The 24,390-nt window shown below is 39.7% G+C and overlaps 1 protein-coding gene across 1 annotated transcript; it reads right to left on the reverse strand.

Moving 5' to 3' along the window:
* Window positions 1–221: 221 nt before the first annotated feature.
* On the reverse strand, window positions 222–9,723 carry CAV2 (caveolin 2). Its single transcript, XM_054275847.1, has 3 exons — window positions 9,527–9,723; window positions 9,207–9,394; window positions 222–2,352 (listed from the first exon to the last, which is right to left on the reverse strand). The coding sequence occupies exons 1-3, from the start codon at window positions 9,677–9,679 to the stop codon at window positions 2,202–2,204; spliced, it is 492 nt and encodes a 163-aa protein (XP_054131822.1). The 5' UTR covers window positions 9,680–9,723; the 3' UTR covers window positions 222–2,201.
* Between the last annotated feature and the right edge of the window lie 14,667 nt (window positions 9,724–24,390).

The raw sequence follows: 24,390 nt of genomic DNA on the forward strand, positions 1-24,390 counted from the left end.
TTCTCAAAACTTGAATTGCAGACTTGGGTTCCTTCAAAGCTTAGGCTTTTTTAGGACTCCTTTTAGACACAAGAACTAGTACTGATTGATTTATTTTCTTTTTCTCTTTTAAAAGAATTCATCAAGGGGATATTTTTCAGTGGAAAATATCTTTGTAAAAGCCCTTGGACGTTGTAAAAGAAAATAACTCTCAAAAGAGTTCAAGCCTAGCCTGGCCAATTTTTATTTTCAAAAGAGTTATTTCCATTTTTAACACAAGAAAGGTATTTTGAAGAACACATCTGAAAAACAAGCTAACTTCTTGCAGAATAAAAAAGAACAAGAGCAGTTTCCATGGGCACTAATCATTAAGATCCAGTTTTTTAAAGCCATATGAATCCCTCTCTAAATGGCACAAATGATAAAAATACTTTTAATAAAGAAAGATGTTCCTAATGCACGAAGAATATCCAGGTATCTTTAATAGGCCAACAGACAAGAAAGGAAAATTCTGCAGTTCATCTGTAAAGAAAGCGTGAGCCTGTTAAAAGAATTAAGCATTATTTTGAATGTTGCTGAAATCTGCAGAGAGACCTTCTTCAGAGATAGCAATCATTCTGTATGGGCTTAACTGCACACAGAGATACGTCATTTTCTACTATAAATACACTAAATGCAGTTGAAAATAGGGGAAGTGTATTGATATCAATTTCTTTACTTCTCAGATATTTGGAAGAACTGCATAGTATTCTATGGTGTTTGGCATTTTAAGAGTTTGTTTAGAAGCTGAAAAATCTGAAAAGAAATGAAGTTGAAAATGGGAAACAGCTGACATTTTATTATTTTATTAGATACCTCTTGTTTGATAAGAAATTTGAGACATTTTAGAAAATAACATTCTAAATCATACAAACATTTTACAATTGCAACTTACCATCTGTATTTAAATAAAACAGCAGCATAAGCCCAGCAGAAGGCTAATGTAATTTTAATGTACCTCTGCACATTTTCTGTTATTCTGGTTTAAAAAGTCATATTAGGTGCAGAAGAAAGAAGGGTCTTTTTCAGGGGTTAAGTTTTGGAATAGTAAAAAAGCAACAGAGAGAGTCAAGTCAATAGGTTAGGAGAATTAGACAAGGATACCAAGTACAGTCACTTGCCTTCTATAAGAGCTTGCAACCTGGTTAAAGTGCTAGCATAGTGTCTACTGCTTTAAATATCACAATGTTCACGCCAATAATATACAGAAATAGGCAGGGTAGCATTCATTACACCAAATTTTTAATAAAAACCATTTCTCATAAACAGATATTTCCAAGTCTTTTGCATAATCGTGTATAAAAACACTTATAATCTTTGCTTTTACACACAATCATATATAATTAATATATTAGAATTGCACAGCAACATTCAAAATCTATTTAATTTAGAAAAGGAAATTTTAGTTATCTAAAATAATTTTTGCAGTGTCTCACTCTTGCTGCTTAATAAGTTGGTTAGAATTCAAATACTAGAGAAACTATGCTTCATAGAAACCTGATCAACTGTCATTTACAAAGGTACAAAATATACAGCAAAGTTAATCTCTCATTAAATAAAATATACAGATTAGCTAATGTTACAGATCATTAACTAACACCTTATTTTAAGGGATAAACTTCTAGGGAGCTTCCCCTCTCCCCCCCAATACAGGAGAATTACACAACAGTTCCTTTCCCCGTATGTTTATGCAATGAGTCATGTTCACTTTAACTGCTGATAACAGAGGACTGGGTTTATCATTCTGCATAGTGAGGCCAAAAATGATCCGTGGTGGAACTGCAGTAAAGTCAGCGTGAAACCCTAGAGATCTGTTTTGTCTAAGGTATCACAGCCTATTCCTTTATTTATTTATAGCGATAACACCAATCATTATCACTGTGGTGGCATTTAGTCCTCCATGAGAATTCTCCCATAATGTACCAATCAACCTACCATTAAAATAAAGTGTTGCCAATATACTCCATGATCACTCTGTTGTTGAAATAGTGAGCTATGAAAACTGCCTACTAATTCTTAAATGGATCTCCCTGATAATAAATGAGTTTTAATAAAAACAGCATGTTCCCACTTAAACCAGCCATTGTAATTTAAGTTTTGAATGAATGGCAAGTGCTTGTATGTTAGGTTAGCAAAGAAGTATAACACCAGCTACAACTACAGCAGTGTCACATCTCTGATGTTTACTCTTGGTCCAGGCGTATATTAACCATGGCAAAGCACCGGCCTAGGCTCTGAAAGAATGGTACAACAAAAACATCTGTCAGGCTCTTCCATACAGTTTGCACTGAAGGCAGGACCATGAGACAGGTTTTCACAAAAGGCACCACAACCCTGCAAAAGAGAAAACGAAAAATTGGAAGATTGGTGCTGCTACAGCACAGGGAAATCAGGACAATGAAACACAGGCGTGACATCTTATGGAAGAGCAGTGGTTCCTCACCTTTTACAACTTTATAATATAAACATAAACATAAACACTCAAGCAAGTTGACCCTTGCAGTCATTTTCCATCAATTTTGTTTGCTCAAGGCCTCACACCTGCATATGCATGTGGTCCTCTGGCCAGAATCATCTGTATGCATCATGGGAGTACAGACACCAGCTTTCTTTTTGTTGTGTCTCTGTTTATTAACTGGCAATTTGTTTACATGCCATTTAGAATGCTGAACTTTTGCTGTCTCTCCCTACTCCTGGCAGGGCAGGTGTACATGATCTGCCATAGCCCTGCTGCCACCCACCATGGCTGAAGAGCAGTCATCCCCTAAGGACTCACTTGTGCTGTGGTCATATCTGAATGTGGGTCTTTAGGGGTTGACAGAAACACTATGTTCCCCAGTTTGATTTACTGGAAACAGCCTTTACAATCTGTTCTTGCTCTGCTGCATCTTCTGGTGTTTCTTTGTCTGTCCTGCAGGCACACACAAGTGCACAGGCACACATGCACTTCACACCATTGGTGTCTCATTCCTACCCATCCCTATTCCAAGATGCTACAGTAAAACAGAAACAGGGAGGCAATATCCGGTAACATCAGATTATTACAATACAGGTACAAGCCACATCTCAGAAAAATGGGATGATCCTGTAAAATTCTTCATTTGTGAGTGAGAAATTAACACTAGAATATGGTCAGAACCCCTTGTCAGGGGATAAGATCTTTTTATTCACTCAGGGTGCATACTAGAGAATATTGTGCTTTCATCTCCTGAGCTTTGGTAAGCATCTGGGGATTGCTCTCCCTGTGTGCCAATTCCAAAGCAATGTCATTACTGGTGGCTTGAGCCAAGCATGCTAACAGTGGAGGAGAGCCAGAAGTGCACATATGGGCAGCTCACGAGGGCCAGTGGATACATGACAACTGACCACAATATTTGAAGTTATTCTCCTTCCTTAATCATTTACTGGCCTAAACCTCTGGTCATTTCACTAAGCTGTTCTTACTTGGGTGCAGACAAACTAAATGTACATAAATACTACTGAAGTTCTACTAGCTCAAGGTTTTTAAAAAATCTCGGCCATACTGAACACGTTTACTTCCTAAATTAGGTAAAAGAACATATAGATTCTTTTGACAATGATAAAAAACTCTGTCCTACTTCACTGTTGCATTCAAAATTTAAGTTCCCAGTCTTGCATTTGCATAATTCCATTGCAGAATTTTCACTCTGACTGGAATGACAGAAAATACCTAATTTAATATTTCATCCTAAGTCTGAAAAAAAAGTTGCTGTGTATTTACAATGAATACTCCTCAGATTAACAAAGTAGAAAATACCTACCACATTTAAAAATTTTGAAGGTTAGAAATGTACAGAATCAAAATTAATTACTTTCAGTGTTTATCTAACAGCTTTTGTCATACAATGCAAGCCATATACTAGAACATCAATGCTCTACTCAAAGCTAGCCCAGATGGATTTAAACAAGAATAGTTTTTCTAAAACCTTCTCTTTTGTCTCTGCTGAAACAGCCCATATAGAACTGTGAGCATTACTGGAAAGTTGTGCCTTTAGTTTTAAACTGAACCCTGTAAACTATGTGTTTATAACCACCTATAATATCACTGCATAGAGAATACATCATTTATAGAATAAAAAACTAGGCCTTAACCTGTTAGAATACAGCTGATAAACATCAATAATGCAAACAAAAAAAAAAATTGCTAGTTTTCCAAGCAATACAGGGAACACACCAGAAATGGCTATTTTGTTTGTGCTGACTTCACCTCTTTTCCATTTCAGATAGTTTATAAGGACAATGTAATTTTTCCTTTGATACCATCTATAATTAATTTGGGCCAATTTTTTTAAAACCTAACTGAACTGGAGAGAAGCAGAAAAGACAACATTTCTTTTGAACCCTCTGTTGACAGGATCACACAAAATACAAGTAAAACAAATACCACAGTATGCAGAAGATTCACAGAAAGATATAGAAGGCTGGAGAAGCAGTGATCATAGTACTTGAAATTGCTGTAGAGGCAATTCACACGGTGCTGGAACTCAACCTATTTTGATTACTGGAAGTCAAACTATTTTGGTAATCTTATGGAAAATAAACATTAAAATGTTTTGGTAATGTTTCACAATCTTTAAGCACATATTATTACAGTTTTTAATTTATGGTAAATGCATGCAAATCCCAATGTAGGCTAAATCCATAGGAGGATACATGAGACATAATAGCAACCAAAGCTAATTAATGTAAATAACTTTCAATTTTAAAATAAAAGTCCATCTACTTATAGAACATTTACTCAAACGTCTTTCCTCAGAGAAGAAAATCCTTTACACCAAGGAGAGTCATAAAAGGTATTTTCTAAGTTTTAAATTATGTGTGTATTTACATGTGTACAAGTCTGCATCCCGTTCTGCACAGGATATCTTATCTGACAGTGCGATACTTCCAGATTATCAGAGGGTGCAATGTGCTTTCCATGGAGTGACCAGTCACACTTAAAAATTAATAATCAAATGCCATTAGAAGCCCTGTATTTGTTTTTGTGACCTGACAAATATAATGTACCCATTCTTTGCTGTGGATTTAGCCTGGTCTGCAGTTTTGTTCACAGACATGGTAGGTACCCTGATGCCATATTGGTACTGCTAGTGTTACCATGTAGTACCACATTGGGAAGAAAACAAAAGGTCTGTTGAATTTGTCATCTAAGCTGAAGACAGCTACCTATATGACCTCTCACTGAATCTTGCTATGTATATATATTATAAAATACACCTCCTTTGACCAAGTGGGATGAATTGTGTCTTATGGGAACTGTTGAACTGAAAAGCGCCAATTATCCCATTTTTCCCCTTCTATCCTATTTTCTCTTTATTCTGTTCAAGGCATTACATCTACAAAATTATTCCCCTCAACATTTCTCACTTTTGCTCACGTTACTTTTTCTTCTTGCTAAGCCCTGAACGAGCACTGTCAAGAACCAAACACGTCTTGGAAATGGCAGAGCACAGTTTAATTCCCACTGATAATGAGAATCAACTTTTTACAGATGTAGGCAACAATGTTGGAGCAGTCATGCACCATTAATTGAGATTCTGGCTTCAAAGTGAAGAATCATGCCTTCTCCTGTAAGGTTTTTCAAAATGGAATCTCAGAAATGTCTTAATACTATTTTTCAAATGCTCTATGTTTCTGTGCCTAAATTAACTAACTCCATGTACTATATTATGATTGTGAATGAAAAGTCTTGTATAGCTCTACAATACAAGCAAGCATTGTGAAAAGGCTAAAAATTACCTAGCAATTCTACAGCTTGTTGCATGCCATTAACCATTGGGACAAGTGAGGCAATGGATAACCACCAGAGCTCTTCACAACTCATACACAGTATTTGAAGTGCATTAAAATCAAATATTATATATTCCAGGACCTGGATAGACTGGAGATGATAAAACTACTACAAAAGAAGCAAGGCAACATCCACATACTTTTTTTTCCTAAACCAAGGGATATGTACTGGACATCAAAGAGAGGCATCAAGACAGCACCACCAGATTATAAGGTAGGCCTTCCTAGCTGTAGTGTAATTTATTTAGATTTCAAGGAGTCAGTAGGGACATGGTTTTAGGATTGAATGTGATAGCAGCAGTTTTGTAAATGAAGTTGTGGAATACAAAAAGGTAAGAAATAATGCATGTCCATATCTGCTTTTCATGTAAATCCATGGTTCTGTCTTAGCACTGTGAATGGCAGCTCAAGTGGAGAAGTGCTGTGAATACCTACATCATGCTTTAGCCTATGATGTACAGAGCTAAGTGAGCCCATCTCAGATCCAAGACTCAAATTATGGGTCACTGATTCTTAGTGTAAATATGCAATGTACCAGAACACTATTCTGATAAAACTACAAAACAGCATACATGAAATTCAAGCTTTAATTTCCAAGAGGTTGCAAACATGTGGCTTGGAACAAGAATCCATCACTGATCTACAAGAAATATAACAATTTTGCATGAGCTGCCTGTAAAACCAGAAGTGTTCTGTTAATGTTCAAAAATCAACAACCTTAAGAGCTACAATCCGAGGACATATTTAAAAGCTTACTAATTTCACAGAAAGATGTCACAACTCAGTGTGGCCTGTATATTCTGAGAATGACAGTCATCAGTAATCGAAAAATGTGAAGTTGACTTCCTTGAACTGGCTTGTATGTGGATCACCAGCCTAATAGCTGGCTCAGGTTCAGCCCATCAGTATCTTTTACCAGGTAGTATGAAACCAAATTCTGGCTCAAGCAGCCAGTTTGGGAACATAATATGTTCCATCTTTATGGTTAAAAATGAAAATGAGGTGTATTACTATATGTTTCTTACTTAGTTTTTTTTTTCAGGTGAAAGACAACATTTAGTATCAGATGCGATGGGGCAATTCACAAGGCGCCCCTGAGTGTCAGAAATGCTGAGTTAGACATGTGGATTTTAACATGCTGATAAAACTGCAACAACATGTGTGACATCAACAGAGCTTTCTGCTTGAGCACCTCCACAAGTTGTTGAAACACTTTTGAATTTATCCCTAGAAAAGGCTCCCTTACAACATATCAACATCATCACCTCACTGGTTTAGATGACAAAAGTGAAGCAGAGAGACTCTTAGTGACAGACTTCTGGGCGGTTTGCCCCAGGGTCTTCCCATGACATTTAAACAGCTGAAGTTATAATGGAATTCCCTTTCTTTCATGTACAAAACAAGGAATTACTTTTTTTTTCAGACCCAATGGGCCTGCAAGGGAACTACCCTGTACTCTGTATTTAGGGCCTTTAAACGTGTACTGCTTTTGCACCACCCTCTCAAATGCAGCAACGTTGAACTCCTCACTCACATGGTACCTGGAACATGAAGAGGTGCCAACTTAGAGATGCCAACTTACTCTCAGTGTGTTGGAACAAATCCAGCTTGAGTTTGTGGGAATATGAGGCAGTATTGCCTTTGGATGGTAGCACTGGATGGAGTCCAAGGGGATGTAGACAGCACTACTGAGTTATGTGATTCTTTCACATCCATGCCAGGTGCAAGGAAGATCAAAACAAAAGATCAATTCTATGTTGACAATGAACCTGGGAAACTGATTTGTTGGGAAAGCAAGTGTGTTCACAGAAAGTGGAGAGAACCCTTTCAAGTGAAGCGCTACATTCAGACAGTCCCATTTCACATGTACTGAGAACCCCCAGTTCCTGAGATAGTCACTAGGGACTGCGTGCATAAATAGTAACTGACCTCTGAGTCCTAGGTCAGTGAAACCCTGTATCCAGTCTGTGAAATCCAGATACAAGATCCTTCTGAAGCACAAAAAAAGCACTACAGTTTTAATAAATTTGGCATTGATGAATTTTTCCACAGATATTTCACTACTGAAAACCTATACATACTCACCATACCCTTTTGCAGTCACACTGCACACTATGGTGGAGTGACAGCTGACAAATCTAAAAATCTGGGCAACACTATGCCTATGAACTGTTTGTTTGTAACAATTTGGGAACAAGAGACATAGCAAGTGGGCATCCCTAAACTGCACTGCAACTCTTTTGGATATTGTGCAAACACTATGTTCCACAATTCAAGTTAATCAGTTTTCAAAGAGTCTTGACAATGTCACCAACACAAGCTTCCATTGTACTTTCAAAAACTGAAATCTGCACACACAAGATTGCCACCATAAGTTCAGATAATCAATGTATTCCTACGGTTTTGAGTTCACTTCCAGTTTCTGTATTCCGTTTCCTTGATAAAAGGAAAAGGATTCCAGTATTACCCAAATCAAATTAGACTTTGCCCAAAACTCATGTATGTGGAAAATCTTGGTTTGCAGAAATAATGTCAATAATCTGCATTCATCCCTTCCTCTACAGGCTTTTGGATTGTCAGTTCTTTCCTCAACCTCACTATACTCCCCACCTTTCCCCCTTCTCCATCATCATCCCCCTTTCTGGTCTCAAAATACTCTTCCTGATATTTTGTGATCACATTATGCTTAAAGTACACAGGTTTTCTGTGACTGTGACGGCCAGTGTATTTGCCTGTGAACTTGTGCCATGGCCAGAAAAAGCTTTCCTGAGCTCAGCAGGGCTTTTTGCTTAGGTGGAAGGGCTTTGGAGCACTGCATCTAGAGATAGCTATGCATCAGATGCAAGGCACTGGCGCGACATTCTATGTCAGTAACACAGAGCCAGCTGGGCCCTCAAAAGCTTTCTTCAGTCTGTGAGGAAAAAAATGAAAGAGGTAACAGTACTAAAAAATTAGTAATAACTTCAGGTGTTAGTTATACTTCTGCCTAGATAATTCATTTAAAATACACGTTTGAACAAATTCTGCACTTCAGTTTAAAAAACAAATCCAGTCACTATCATCACTCAAGAAGACCAGCCAAGGTTGGAATGCATTGCTGTAGGTGCTGTCCAAGGGCGAACACAGGTTCTCTGCCCCAAGGAGCTTATATAGTCATGACAGACCGCTGGTAAAACCAAGGCAGGGAACTGAATCACAGAGAAAGCATTGTTTCCTTTTCTGTCCCTTTAGAAATAAAGCAGTTAATATTAGCAGATCTGGCTAGCAGATCTGGCTAGCTGTGTAAAGTCGGCGCCCCGTGGTTGGGCAATAGTGAATGCTAGAGGAGAGGAGCTCTGCGGAGCTGCCGGCAGAGCCCGGACACAGCACGCCCTTACCAGATGTGGAGGCAGCTGAGCGTGGCGAAGACGATCCCCACAACCAGGGCCATCGGAATGGCGAGGACCAGAGTCAGGACCTTGTAGATCACGTACTTGCTGAGCTCAAACAGAGCGTGGCTACAGATCCACACCTTGTCGAAGGAGTGGGTGAGCTCGGGCTCCGCGATCACATCCTCGAACCCCAGCTGGAACAAGAGGAGGCTTTACCGTCACGGGGAGCTGGGGCGCGGGGAGCCCGCGGGGGACCCCCCTCGCCAGCACCCGAGCACCGGCCCCGGCCCCGGCCCCGGCCCCGCCCGCCCCGGCCCGGCCCGCACCTGCAGGTGGGAGTTCAGCCCGTGGGGGTCGCGGTCCAGCTCGTCCTCCGCGCACTTCTCCGCGTCCGACAGCGCGGGGCCGCCGCTCCGCGGGAAGTTGTCGTCGTCGTCCATGAAGATGCGGGTGTCCACTTTCTCCGTCTCCAGCCCCATGGCGCTGCCGCCGCTGCGCGGCTCCGGCCCGGCCCTGCCCCGTCCGCCGCCGCTGCCCCGCCGGGCCGGGCCGGGGCGGAGCGGGGCTGCCCGGGACACGCCCCGCGGGCCGCGCCGGCGGCGGGAGCCCTACCGGGCCCTGCCGAGCCTCAAGGACCCGGGGGCCGGGCTGGGGTGGGCGCCTGCCGGCAGCCCCTGCCCTCGGCTCGGCAGCCGCTCGGTGGGCGCTGAGCCGGCCCGGCAGGCCGCCCCGGCCGCGCTGGGTGTCCCCGTTCCTCTGCGGTGCCCGGCTGTCACCGCGGGTCCCGCCCGGCTGGCCTTTGTCAGCGCTTGTGGCATCGCAACCACAGGCAGCAGAAACGAAAAGCGGAGGGCATTGTGCTCTGGGCCGTGCTGGGCCGTGTCTGTGCCCCTCTGCAGCTGTGGGGAAAAGGAACAGAAGGGAAGGAGGGGTGCGTCGCCACTGCCCACCGAGGTTCCCGTGCCCGGCCCCACTGGCCCGTCACACTCCAGCGGGATTTACCTGAATTGTGCTGCTTAAACTGCCTAATTTTTGCTGCAATAAAATACTGCATCTGCCATTACAATACAAGTACAGTATTTTCATGCCTTCTTTGGGTTTTAGCTTCAGTCCATACAAATTATTTCCTCTGTTTTATTTGAGAACATGTTTTAAACCTAAGAGTGATCTGTATAAAGTCACAAAACTATTATAATGACTGCTAAAAGTACCTAATAATATTGATATGCAGAGTGATCTTATGAGCTGCCAGGAGTTCATTCTTGCTGCATTCAATAACCACAGTTATCAGACAGTCTCGGAAAGAAGTGATATTAACTAATCAATCATCCAGACCTGTTAAATTAGAGAGGAAGTTGCTAATTTTAACTTCCTTTAATTTTTACTGCTACATTAAGTTAAGGAGAGCTTTAAGCTTTAAAAAGCTCACAAGAAAATGATATAAAAACAAGTATTCCAAATTTGGGTAGGATATCACCTGTTACAATGCTCAGGTTCATACTGCATTGTTCTTGTCGGAAACTTCTGCAGAAAAGCTTTGCATCTATGTGTTACTCGAATTGATGGGCTTTTTTTCTCCATATTAGTGAGCTTAGTGATACTCATGTAAATGTTTTGGACTAGGTCTAAAAAGCCTGCAAATCCGAGTTTACAATAGGTTCAAAGGCAAGCAAAGAAACAGTGTGATGACTCAAGACATACTTATGAGCTGCATTTCTACCCTGCTTCCCCTCACCCCTCCTGCCTTCCTCCATTACTCTTTGCTCCATGAGTGAGAAGAATAAAAAACCAGTTAGAGTCGAGGTTCTGCCCTACTCTTCAGGGTGCTTCTGTTATTTTTTTGGCCTGTTGGTACAGGGATGTGAGTGCAGCCCAAAGGCATTCATCAGGTTTCTGGTACCTGCTTGGGTTAGGCACAGAATTTGGATTTGGTGCTGCTGAAAAGCAAGGTAGGAGCCAGCAACACAGGCTCCCAAACTAGTTCCTTAGTTACCATACTGGGTTGTACCAACTATTTCCTACTTCTCCCCTCACCAGAGGCATGGATCAGGTGCACGTGCATGACCTGAGAGCTGCTTTTGAACAGCTCTGCCCATTTCCCAGCCCCTCCTGCTGCATCTCACTCAAGCCAACCAGCTGGAGCTGCGATTCCATAGCTTTATTGCTCAGTTCCAGCTTTGCTAAAAGCTAGGGATGGTTCTTCTTGAAAGATCTCCCAAATCACAGTCTGCCACTGGAGAGTGGGCTTGCAGTATCGGCCCCATTTATAAAAAGCAAATAGCACTTTCTTGTTCATGTCCATATACTTTTTGAAATCTGTTATTGTATTAATTGATAAACATTGAGAAAGCACCATGGAAAAATCAAGAGTTTACCTTTGTAATCTCTGAGGATTTGAAATAAAGTGGTGATGCAATTGCTCCTGAAAGAATAATATTTTTCATGGAAAGCCTATTTAAAAGCAATAAAAGCTCAAGTCTGCATATGACTGAGGATGTTGGTTATTAAAAGCCCCTTAAATCATGCTGTCTTCAATAACTTTGGTAGTTATTTTGGAAAATATTTGGATATGACTTATCAAGTGAGGTTGAGAGTAAAGTCAGAGCAGCATCGAGTTATAATCCCTGGCTAATGCCCAGAATAAGACTAGGCATATGCCATGTTCAGTAAGGGGGATTTTTCCAATATCCATGTTCAGGGACACCAGGCTCAGCTTTCTGCTTTTTCTCCATGGCTGGAGAGAACACTATGAAGTACAAAAGTAAGAGTAGAGAAAAAGGACCATTAACTGGGTGCAAATCTTCTCCAGTCTTACATAATATTCTCTAAGAATCTTTGGACAGATATTTATATTTTTAATTTCTGTGTTGGTAAGCAGACAAGGAATTCTATAATGTGTCATGAAATACATATGTATGTGAGTGTTTCTATGCTTTGGCCCAGGTGTAGTTCTTTATGTGCTAAACTTCTGCTTGAAGGTGACATCAGCTGTTGAAGAAATATATCTCCATTTTCTAAGCATGACACCTTTTGCTGCTATGTTTTTAGCAAGTGAAATGGTGACATTGTTCATTATTATGAATTCTTTGTATTAGAAGAGTGTCTCAGAATGTATTGTGGCACAGAGTACACAACTGTTGAACAAACAGTCTCCCAAGAAGCTTGTAATCAAAAGTACAGGTTCAGGGATGAACAAGGGATGCAGACATATAGATGGATATCCAAAAAAGCAAGCAAGGCTGTGGTAGGCTCAGTAGTTTTATTACTGTTTTCATACACATTGTTGGAAAAGGACTTTTACAGGCTGGTTTGAAGAAGGATTGTCTTGCATGTTCACTGCAATTCCTCTGAGGTGTGAAGTGCAGCATAAGGAGAAAAATCTCAGTTCACAAACAGATTTTTGGAGAGCAAAGATCTTGGCAAAAAAGATTTCATATCTGTCCTTGAAAAAGAAGTTACATTTAGACTCTAACTAATGTGTAATTATATCAAAAAATGTGGTGTTCATTTAATTCCATATTTGTTTTATAAGGATGTTCCTGTTTAAGCTTTGAATATTACTTTGATTATTGTAGCATTTTATAAACAGATACAAACCTTCTTTCTTGACCAGGGCAGGCATGTCAGTTATGTATCTTTTGGCAACAGTTTTCACAGTTTTACTTAGCATTTGAGAAAAGTGCCTGTCTTTGCAACAAGACCATAGGCAATGGCCAGTTGGGCCTCATCCATTCTATTTTGCTTGTCAAGATGAGTTCAGCTCTCAGAGTATCCTTTTCCTGTTTTCTCTCTCTTTTCCCTTTTAGAAATATTTGTAGTTTAATCTAAAAATATAATATAATGATTATAATACCAAAAACTCTTCACATTTTCAAAGACATAAATCACCAGGAGTCCTATTAAAGTCTCATGTAGTTTTATTGGGATTTTTACAGATGTGTACTTCAAATACGTTATTTTCTTTTCAAGATCAGTATTGAAAAAATGATTTCAGAGGAGCTGTGAAAAGAATCTTTTATTTTACCTTCATATCTCTATGACATACCTGGGGAATTTCTGTTACTATCATTTCACAGACAGGCAGTATGCTGGGATACAAAAGGTCAGATGGGCTCTCAGTATTTGTTTACATTAGAAATGAGGTGTAAAAACAGTGGCTGCAGCTGTTCCCTGGCCATGCAGCATGGATAGAGGGGAGAGGGAGCTGCACAGCTGAAATTTCAAGAAGTGAACCAGGCAGTGTTAGTGGAAAAGCTGCAACTTCTTTTCCCAATTTTCCTTCTATGGAAAATAAATTTATGCCTGGATGTAAATCCATTTGAAGGAAGCAGTTGTAGAGAACTGAAAAAATTGTGTGGCATTCAGGGATATGTGAGATGTTAAAATGAAACCAACCCTGAAGGGCCTTGCAAATTAAAGATATTGATTAGAAGCTACATTTTCTTATTTACACAGTGGGAAGTTTAAATATTCAGATTTGACACACAGAGAGGTTTAAACTACAAATGCTAACACATTGTCTTGATATAGCCACATCTGTATAAGCTAAAAAAAAATTTTAAAAGTCAAATAAATTGCATGTTTGAGGAGTTTGCATAGGAAAACCTGAAGGGAGACTTTTGGAAAAAGTGTGTAAATCATGTGTATCCTACTTTGTCACCATTGAAGCGGTGGCCTTTGACTTGGTCCATTAAAAGCATAATGAGATCCTGTCTCTGTGTATGGAAACTCTCTTATGCTTTTCTTGTCATTCTTTGTCCTGTGGAGTGTAAGATTCAGTGTTTTCAATGGCCAATCAATGCAAATAAATGTAAACCATTTGTTTAAAATAAAAACATTTATATTTAATTTGCTGAATTATATCCATTGCTGCTAAATTTAGCCAAATGCTTCTGTGAAGATTTTATATGTGTTGAGGTGAAAGCTGCTTTGAGAGTCAGAATAGAGTTGACATGATGAATATGTTCAGGCCAAAAACTGGTTGTGGTTATTTTAGGACTTTCTGGATCTTTTTTAGCCAAGCAAAGTTAGTGGCAATAGATATGTTTATAGTAGCTTTCAGAATAGCTTCTGATTTCTAGTATGAGAAAGGAAGAAAGCAAGTACTCCCATGAGGTCTCCTGAGTTGCTGTTTTGATGATTTAATAGTGCTCAAAGAGTCTCCACTGAGGGATGAGAGAGTTTGCTGTTTAATACCAACAGTGGGAATATGGTTCCTAGTGAGCAGATAGAGAGCACGGGGAACAGCAAAGGGGCTGGGCTCAGACATTTTTAGCTACTTCTTTTTTCTTTTCTCCCACCAACAGAAGTTTGGAAATGTTTTCAGTGTTTTCATAATTCATTCTTGTGAGCTTTCAGGTTTTTAGAAATTTTTCTTCTACCAGCAGTTTATAGGATGTATCATCAGAGCTGTTGTTAGTATGTGAGTATGTGTTACAGGGTAAAACTCACAATGATTCACTGAGACTCGGATTTGAATGCTGAAAGAAGTGGTGATCTAGTGAAGAGTTCCCAGGTTGGGATTAGGAGGCTATCTGTATGTATGATATGTATTAAATCATAGAATCATTAAGGTTGGAAAAGAGCCCCAAGACCAAGTCCAGCCTCTGACTGATCACCACCCTGTTGACACTGTAGCACTTAGTACCACGTCCAGTCATTTCCTGAACACTTCCAGGGATGGTAAATCCACCGCCTCCCTGGGTAGCCTGTTCCAGTGCTGGACCACATTTTCAGGGAAGAAATTATTCCTGATGCCCAATGTGAACCCCCTGGGTGCAGCTTGAGGCCATTTCCTCCTGTTCTGTCTCTGGTTGCTTGCAAGAAGAGGCTGACTCACCTGGCCACAGCCTGCTTCCTGATGGTTGCAAAGAATGGTAAGGCTAAACCACCCAAATCTCACAGCTGCTCCACACAGGATTTACTCTCAAGACTTCTCACCAGCTTTGTTTTCCTTCTTTGGACATCTTCCAGCACCTCAATGTCCTTCTTGTAATGGGAGGCCCAGAAGTGGACGCAGAACTTGAGGTGTGGCCACGCCAGTGCTGAGTACAGGACAATGACTTCCCCAGACCTGCTGGCCACTTCAATGTTTACAGCACTACAGGGGCTGATATAATCAATGTTTCCTCTCTGTTTAAGCATGAGACTTAAGCAAAGTATGAGACACCCCAATGAGGCTCCTGCTCAGTGGGCCAGCTGCATGTTATAAAAGGTTGAGAAAGGGATGTAGGGTATGGAAAGCTACTGAGCACTGACTGGTAACTCCTGAGCCTGTTCATGCCCCAGCCCTGCCAGAGCTGGGGAGCAGAACTATCTGCTTTAGCCTTGCAGTGTGGTGGTCCTACAGCTGCTACTGTTCAGCTGACTGATGGCAGCTTGTTAAAATGTGTAACTCCAGTGTTTATGGCTGTTTACTTATATAAACAGAGTAAAGAAAGGCATTAAAGCAATGTAGCATAAAACCAGAACCTAGAAGCTCATTAGTGCTTCAGAGCTTGGTCTCTTTGTCCACTGAAAGGAAAAGGGATGTTGTGGAAGAAATATAGAAACAGCTTGGGTGGTTGCAGGATTTGCAGAAAGGACCAGATTTGCAGAAGGTGACTTCTCTATGAGCATCCAAGTTAAACCAGATTCTGATGAAAAATCATTATAAAAGCAGTAACTCTTCTTGGATGGTTTTTGTTGCAAATATTCTGTCATTGGTTGTCAGTGATGGAGGATCCTTTACTTTGGACCACCCTGTATTTTTTGGAGATTGATGAATGTTCTGTTTTAATTAGGACTCTGCTAATGGTTGTTTTTTCTTTCTTCTGTTGATGAAGTGTTGCTGTGCAGGAAGCTATGTCTGGTGGGAAGCAGGTGATGACTGGGGATGTGAAGCAGTGTGCTGTCATTGACTGATGGCTTCTATGAAGATAAAAATCAAACTCTTGAACTTTTCAATAGTTACCACAAGCTTAGGTGGTTTTGATATTAAAACCCCCCTTTTTTTTTTCTGAAGATGCAGATTTCTATCCATTCAGCAGCTGGATCAAATACTTCTCAGGTCTGTTTTTAAAAGCCATCTATCTGGAAAAACGTGAAAGTCACTAGATTGAGACTAGATTGATTCATTTGCATTTTGTAGAATAAACTACATTTCAGGGGTTTGCTGCCACTAAGTTTTCCAGATATTTTCTGCAACTTGCTGTTTAACACCTCTCTATGTGAAAATCTCTTTGATCTTTTCAACAGTTTCTGCTCTTTTCATGCTATGTGTACAGGAGAGGAATACTGAACATATTATGCCTGAATTATGTCATTCTTTGCTGTAGTTCCTTTACAAAAATACTTAGGGTCTGATAAACTATTTTTGCTAAGACTGCATTTTTGGTCTGTTTGCAGTATGTTAATGACCCAGAAAATCTCTGAGGTGTTTAGTACATTCTCATCCATGAAGAGACAACAAAACTTTTTATTTCTTATTCCTATAATGTAGAAAAAAAAATTCCATTCTTATTCATCATATAGTTTTCAAATAGCTTACTGGAAAGCCAGAAACATGTATAAGTCAGCTGTACACAGAATGAAGAATTTTTCTTTTCCAAGATTTGGCCATTCCTACACTTGGGACTTGTAAGGTTCTGACTTTTACTGGCCCCAAGGAGTCCCACACATATGCTATTCTTTGGATGTTTTTCCCTTAAACTTAACTTTATTATTTTTTTATAATCTGATAGCTTGGCTAAATCTTAACTTCTTTAGGTAAGTAAAGTAATTTCTGAGGTAAAACCCTTCCTTTATGAAAAAGAATGCTTCTCTGAGAAAAGCAGAATTTGCAGGATACTTTTTCAAAGGGCATGCAATTTAAAAAATTCCTACTTGGAAAACTCCACTGAGAAGAGATGACAACAGAACACAAATACCCTTGTGAGCAACTGATATTTTTTCTGATTATTTTGAGTCAGGTGTAGTTGAAGAATGTGCCATGCTTGGAGGTGCCCTTGGATTACATTCCTTGTCTCTGTAAGACATCTCTGGTATGACTTGGCCTGCCCCTGTGGTGTCAGTGCAGCCGGTCCATGTATTACAACACAGGTGTAATGTGTGATATGCATGCACATTGTATGTATGAATGGATGTCTGTTACAGTGTTTGCTCTGTCCAGGTTATCCCAGGAAAGGAGATTGGAGCAGATAGAATGCAAAGTTCCTTTCTAGAGAAGAGGTACATTACCAATAGTCAAAGTCTAGCAAATTGTGATTAACCTTCAATTGGCTGCTTCTGGGGTTTTTCCCTCCAGGCCACTCCCTCCCAAGGCTATGTGCTCTTCCTCTTCTGTCTTTTTATTAAATCCAGGGGGAGCAGGGAAAGTCTTGTCTAAAGAGTTAGCAGCAGCCAGTGGGTTCAACACGTGCTGAAAGCAAGTATATGCATGCTCTGCTTGCATCTCAAAATTTCCTTCAGTGTTTGTGCCTGTGGTAGCAGTGGTAGGAGACACAGCAGAGACCAGGGACTAGGTTAAGGATTGGTTTGTTCTCAAAAGCTTTTGACCAGGGCTAGATGGTTTTTGAATAAAATGCTAGCTACTACCCTGTTTTGGTAGTAAAGAACACTGAACTGTGCAGATGAATTAACAGGAATGGGAATAAGAAATTTTTAAGAGGCCTGTTACGTTCTTCTCCCAACATCTAGCAGATCTTTTACACATTCCATACTTGGAGGTCTAGTTCAGTCTACTTTGGAAATCCAGAAAGCTTTTTTTTTTCTTATTCAGTTTCCCTTTCTATTTTTCCATAAAAGTCCCTCTTTTTTTTGTATTTGTGCTTTCAAATTGCTGTATTTCTTTAATTGTCATACAGCCAATGTCTTAAAAATTCATTTCTATTTTAGTCACTCACTACGTATAAGTCTCTCCAGCTCTCTGATCATTTTTGCTGTTTTCTGGACTCTCTGGACTACTTCCATTTTCTCACTCATCTTTTTTTAATAGTTAGACAGCTATAACTGCATGTAAAATTCCTGGCAGGCACAGAGGGAATAAAGTAATCTACAGATAGATTTCAACCTTCCTTTTTTTTGTCTTGTTGTGTTTGTGAAAACAGCTCAAAACTGTTTTATTTGTACTGCTAGCAATGCATTTATTTTATTAGTGCATGCTCTCTCATTCATTATAGCTTTAAGATTAATCAGCATTTCGCTTTATACCAGCTGAAGGTCTGCCCCTTTCATTTTAATTTATATCTATTTTTGTTATTTTGTGTGTGTGCCTGTGTGTTCATGTTTGTTCATTGAGTCTAATTATAACTTTTCTATGACTCTTTTTACGATTCTCTTATTTTTCTCTTTGAAAAAGAATTCCATTTAGAGATCCCTATCCTTCAGATGGAAACCTGTAGATAATGCAACTGAAATAAATCAAAGCTCCACCATTTCCAACAGAACCTTTGGGAATAAGGGCAAAATCAGAGACTTGAATGTCAAAGTATTTAAAGGCTGTATCCTGGCTATATATGGTAAAACAACCCAGGCAATACTCTGAATTCTAGGCCACTGCTGAGGCTTAGCCCACTCTTGCCCTTTGAGGTAGTATTCCCTCAACATGAGCTCTGGTTCCTAGAAAATCCTGCTCATACTGGGCCAAGAAATGCTCTGGGAATGTTGCTGGGGCCCTTCTAAGGAAGCACCCAGGAAGCAGGGACAACGAATGTCCCAGTAAAGCACAAGGACAGCAAAGGTGCATATATATCCACACTTGTTTTCATGTTGGTAACTGTCTAAAACATGTGCTGGGCGCTGTGAATGTTTGAATATCAGGTTTATTAGGGAATATTGGCATATACTGAGAGAATGGCAAGCCCAAGGCGTTTCTTGGATTGTGACTCATTCTGTTTTCCATTTCAGCAGCTCCAAGTTTATATTGGTGTCTTAACCAAAGATTTTAGATTTGTTTAACTCTTTTAATTATAAGCTTTCTAGTTTACTTTAAATGTTCTAGTAACAGAGGAGAGACTACGTTTCTTGATGCAAGAGACATCTCTTGACATAAATATTAAAGTATCACTATGGTTGTCTGAACACTGAGACCTGGTAGACCAGGGTTGTTTTGCTCTATATATAATTTTTGGCAAGACAACTGGGCTTTTTGTGCTATATTGTCTTTATCTGTCTAACTCATTACCATTTTTTTTTGTGTGGGGATGAAACAGTTTTGTCAAGCTCATGTTTATTAATCCTGTGAAGCATATCAGGGAACTCATTTGCCTTTATAAGTGCCCAGAGTACCATTGAAAATCTGGTTAACATGTGCTGCACAATATTGTATACATCACTTCCAGCTGTATCATAAAAATTCAAAACTTTTAGATAGACTCTTCTCTCAAATTAATTTTATAGTCCACATCCTGGTGACATTTTATGAGTATCCAAATCCTCAGGAACAGTAAATGAAATCTTTATAGCCACTTGGTTTGCTTCTTGAACTGATGTGTAATAAGGAAAAGCACAGTTCAGCACATTTGGTAGGAAAAGCTATTAGAAGTGTGAAAGCTGTTTTAAATAGACTCTGCTTGTTGCATGTGATGAAATGGGTGCAACCTGTATTTACACAGTGAGTCTGAAAATACAGTACAGAATCAGCTTTGGGATCACCAAAAGTCTCATGAGAAAGCAGTATAGCAGGATGTTTCTTCTCTTGCTCCAGTAGAGGTAAATTGTGCCCAGTCCTTGATTTGCAGTGGATCAGGTCAATGGATGGGTAGGATCAAAAAAGCCATCACACTTTTCCCAGCTTGCTGCCTGCCCATGCCATTGATAGGAAGCAGATGACTGGTTTCAGTGCTGAGTTGTTTCCTATGATAATTGTTACTGAGGAAAGGAAAGCTGATGTGTAAAGGGACTTGGGAGAGTCCATTACTACCCACTCACTACAATGAGTGCACAGGATTAAGCACAAGCCTGCCGAGAGCTGTTAATAGTAGAAATAGCAGGGAAACCCATAGGGCCAGGAATTCTGCAGAGTGACAGTGATGTATTTCATTGAAAATGCTCGGTCTGCATCAGAAGACTTCATGTGATAGGCTGACAAGGAGAGATCTTTAAAAAAAAAATAAATAATGCAATTGCAGAACAGGGGATGTGCAGTCTAACTGTGCCACTAAGAGGTGTCAGAAGGAACAGAAGTTCACTTTTGCTGGTTGTACAGAGGATTATTCTGATATTTTTAAAAAAACCATTTTGAGACAGGCCTGTAAGAAAATGTCTTTCCATTTTGTTCCATTCAGAGACATTATTTCCAGATCACTGTGACATAAAAGAGAATGTGTTTACACAGTAGTACAGAGTGCCTCTAACAGAACATAGCTGAGGGCAATGTAATATGGAGACAGATGCCTCATAAATTCCATGCCATTTCATGACCCATCCAGAAAAGGTGGTTTTGTTCAAATACTGGTCAAAAACCAGCTGTCATCATGTAAGCAGGAATGATTAACAATAGACAATGAGAGCATTTACCCAGAGCTCACCAAGGAGTGGGCGGTGGGCAAAAAACTAAAGAAAATTCAGGAACAGAACTGCAGCCTGACATGAAGAACAAAAGCATGTTTTTGTAATAAGTATGCCCTTAATAGCCAAAATAATTTGCTGCTTAGTAAGTGCTCTGTACAAGCCAGTTTGGCAGTGGGTAACGGTGCCCAAACATTCCTGGTTTGCAAAGAAGTGCCACATGCCTTCTCTATGTGCAATGTTTGAAGATATTGCAAAGTTATTGTCCCTGTAACATCTGCAAACTATGACTAACAAATAATGAATCAGAAGAGCACAGTGCTGCCTATGCCATTCTTCCCACTGACAAACTCACTCGCTCTTATCAGCCCTGGCAGCATCTGTGCTCTGGGCATCCAAGTCCTGAGGGCTGCAAGAAAGCTGACAATATAGCAAAAGAAGGTAAGCAGCACAGCTCCAGCTGGAGTGGTAGAGAATGGGTGAGAATGAAAGAAAGAAAAAGAAAAAAGCCTCATATTGAATGTGTTGCTTTTTTCCCTTTGAATATTATACAAATCTCTACTGAAAACCTCTACAACAGGAATTTTTAGAACATAATCTCCATGGAGAAGAGTTTTGCCACTTGTATACTCTGTCTCCAGTGGCTTTTATACACAGTGTCCAAAAAGGAGTTGAGCACTGCCCAAGTTTTATGTTTCCCAGGTACAGAAGTTACAGGAACTATGAATCTTATCTGTGTTTTTTATCTCAGCATGCTTGGAAGAGAGAAGGGGTCCTGGCCTTTGGAGTCTGCACACAGCTAAGCCAAATACTTCATGTCAACTCAAGTTCAGGGAAAGCAAAGAGAGACATTCAGCACAAAGAAATTGTTTGCATTCTGGGGCTGACCTTTTGCAGGTGGAAATCAGGGTGGCTCATTCTTTTGAAAGCCTGCAGAATGGAGTGATAGCACAAATCCCTATTCTTTGCTATATGAGACAGACTTATTTGGTCTGATTTCTCTGTGAGGAGGATTTTAAAGATACTGAAGTAGAGATCCATATGGTAAAGGCTTTTTGTGAAAGAAGTTGTTTGTGGTTTATTAGTTGTGTAATGCAGTAATTGAGGTTAAGTACTGAAACAATATTGCTTCCTCTGTTAATAGTCAGAGAGTTTGGTAGTGAAAAAAGCTGCTAAAGTCATTGCTTAAAGTTCCTTGTATTCACACTGCCTTCCAAAGCAGGATGTTAGTTCTGCCAGCACATTGATTACAGCCATTGAATACCTGTTCCAGTGCAGCACCTCTTTACAATTTGCATGGAGGAGAACCAGGGAGATGTGTAGGGTAACTAAAGCAGAAACTCGAGCCCAGGTGGGTGCTGGGCACAGGGCAGCAGTGCAGTCCAGCATTACAAGAGAAACACCTATCACTGAATTATGGTTTTGGACAGTAGGAGAAAGGGAAGAAGCATTAAGCACTTTTCCCATCAAAATGTGCCTAAGTGTGCCCACCTAGGTTAACAGTCTAGTAGATGCTTTGGAATTAGGTTAATAGTCTAGAAGAGACTACTAATCTAGGTCACCTAGGTTAATAGTATAGTAGATGGGCTTTGGAATTAGTGATCTACCAAAGTCCAGTTCCCTTGCTACTAACTATTCTCACTGCTAAAGGATACTGCTGGTTTTTGAAGAGCTCTGGATGTAGAGCTCAGGTTAGATAACAGTTATGCTAACATCTGTGTGGGTGGTTGGTTGAGAATTTCAGTTCCATTCACAGATCAGAATTCAAGACTGAGAACTCAGTCCATTCATTGAGGAAAGGCAGTCCCTCTGTCTATGGTTCCCATCTACCAGCTCAAATTTGCAACCAGAATAGAAACCCTTTTCTGACTCTAGCAGTGCACTGCACACTTTTGTGACAGGCAGGTAATTGCTTTGGGTATGCCAATAGATAAAAATTTAACAATTTATGACCAGATAAGAGAGATGTAACTATTGTTGGATGGGAGCTGGCCAAGTGCTGACCTGCAGCACGGTTATTAATTAGGATTAACTCCAAGGTCTTAACAGAAATGTTCAGCCACTGCCAGGAAATCAGAATGGCAGACTTAGGGGTGGCTGTTGTGGTTTCTGCTTCCTCTGCACTCATTTAAGGGGTCCCTTATTTTTAGTGGTGAGGTTAAAGTGTCATTTTGTGGAATGTGAAAATGTTTGTTATTTTTTTCATGTGATTGTATGACACTATTCACACCTAAAATTTTCTTTATGTGAGTTTGATAGATTGCTGTACTCACAGGCTTCTTGGATATTGGTTTCTTGTTCTTCTTCTGAGACATTTTGGGTGAAAAATTGGCATCTTTTGATCAAACTAGGTCTTAAAATTTTCAGCGAGGTGGAAACAACAAGATTATTTGTCTTTTGTGCCAGTAAAAAGCACAATATCCCCTTTCTTCCCCTAGGTTGGCTGGTTAGTGTATTTCTCTGTGATTTTCAGGCTTTAATTTCCAGCCTGAGGCTGAAAAAGCTGAGAACACAGAACCCACAGCTTATTTATGAAGTGGTTCTGCTAACCACAGTGGCATTGTACAAAGGTAGGCAGTGCTGCAGACTGTTCTATTCTCACAACTATTAATATGTACTGCCTGCAAGTATTTGCAAATTGTGGATATTTTAGCTGGATATATACCAGCTCAGCTAAACCAGATAATACTATTTTTGGGTGAGAATAAATGAATAGGAAAAGATAGAAACCAAAAATATTGTAATAATATAGTGCATTATTTTAACTTACAGAGGCAGCTTACTGTACTTTTTTGTTTAAAAATTTAGCAGAAGAATTTGCTTTGACTGGGAATTTGTCTTCCTCTAAAAAAAGGGGAGACAAACTATGCTCAGCTCCTGATTTGAAATATCTTCAGAAAAAATGATAATTGAAAAAGTGAACTAAACCAAATATGTGTTCAAAATTCTGCCTTTCACAGTATCAGCAGTTGTCAGTACTATGGCTTTTACACCTGGATGCCAAAATTTCCTCTTGCCCAGTTTCTTAGTATCTTTTTTTACAGCCTTTTATCACCATGCAAGGAAAAAAGGGAAAGCTTATTGTTCCTAATTCTTTATTAGAAGGAAGAAAACTTAATTGTCTTTACAAGGGCTTTCCCTCTGTTTCATTGCAGAGCATCAATCTAGAACTTTTTTGTCTTACAGCAAAAATGTATATTATATATGTTTCATTCTGTTTTCCAGTTTTATAAAGTGGAGATACATGAAGTGTGTTTTAGGACAGACAGCTTTTAAAAAGTGACCTATCTTTTTCTTTTTTTTCCTTTCTTTTTTTTTTCTTTTTTAAAGTAGCCAAGCCAGCAAATCATAACTAGAAATGTAAATGGATTTCCATAGATATGAAGCATGCCAAATACTAATGCCTAGTCTGATTTTGTATTTCTGTTTACTTTATCACTGGCATGCCACTGGTTTTTTAAATTACCTTGTGCCTGCAGGATAAGATAGTAGCATACTTCCCTTTGGCCTTCAAGCTGTAGTTAAGTTTGGCTTAGTTTACCATTTTAATGAGGAGAACTCCCTACACAATCCTCTGTATCATGAATAACACTGATTCCTGTTTATTCATACTGAGATATCTGTTAGTATTTTATTATACTAACATCTGTACCTTGAAACAAAGCACACCCATTTAAAAAAAATCTATGAATGAATAGATATG

The sequence above is a fragment of the Melozone crissalis genome, unplaced genomic scaffold (genome assembly GCF_028551555.1).
Source record: "Melozone crissalis strain CALT ecotype California unplaced genomic scaffold, PUWL_Pcris_2 ptg000004l_1, whole genome shotgun sequence".
Classification (NCBI taxonomy): domain Eukaryota; kingdom Metazoa; phylum Chordata; class Aves; order Passeriformes; family Passerellidae; genus Melozone; species Melozone crissalis.